The sequence below is a fragment of the Buceros rhinoceros genome, unplaced genomic scaffold, assembly GCF_000710305.1.
Source record: "Buceros rhinoceros silvestris isolate BGI_N320 unplaced genomic scaffold, ASM71030v1 scaffold20596, whole genome shotgun sequence".
Classification (NCBI taxonomy): Eukaryota; Metazoa; Chordata; class Aves; order Bucerotiformes; family Bucerotidae; genus Buceros; species Buceros rhinoceros.
The window spans coordinates 6470-6773 of record NW_010417517.1 but is presented as its reverse complement, the minus strand read 5'-3'; the positions used below and the strand labels follow the sequence as shown (position 1 = coordinate 6773).

General features: G+C 65.1%; 1 protein-coding gene across 1 annotated transcript in view; it reads left to right on the top strand.

The window, feature by feature from the left end:
- The window catches only part of ABHD12B (abhydrolase domain containing 12B), a gene marked incomplete at its 5' end in the record, with an annotated part of 4021 nt that overhangs the window by 1712 nt on the left and 2005 nt on the right, over nucleotides 1–304 (top strand). Inside the window, 2 exons of the mRNA XM_010138226.1 lie at nucleotides 82–115; nucleotides 150–291. Of these exons, the coding sequence (XP_010136528.1) occupies nucleotides 82–115; nucleotides 150–291 (176 nt within the window). The remainder of the gene's footprint in view (nucleotides 1–81; nucleotides 116–149; nucleotides 292–304) is intronic.

Genomic DNA, 304 nt, shown 5'->3' with positions numbered 1-304 from the left:
GAGTGAGTCTGTGCATTCCCGGGGGTCCTGGGAGGGTGCCCCTCCAGCCCAGGGTGTAACACGCTGCTGCTCCTCTGACAGTTGATGGGGGCTGCTGACTTCCACATCCTGGCTCTCGTGGTCCCCCCCAGGGTTGTGATGCCGAGCCGTGTCCCTCGCAGGCTATGGGGACTCCAGCGGGTACCCCACGGAGAACGGCTTCACCACCGACGTCCTGGCGCTCTACGACTGGGCCAAAGCGCGGAGTGGGAACAGCAGCATCCTCCTCTGGGGACACTACCTGGGGACAGGGTAGGTGTGGGGA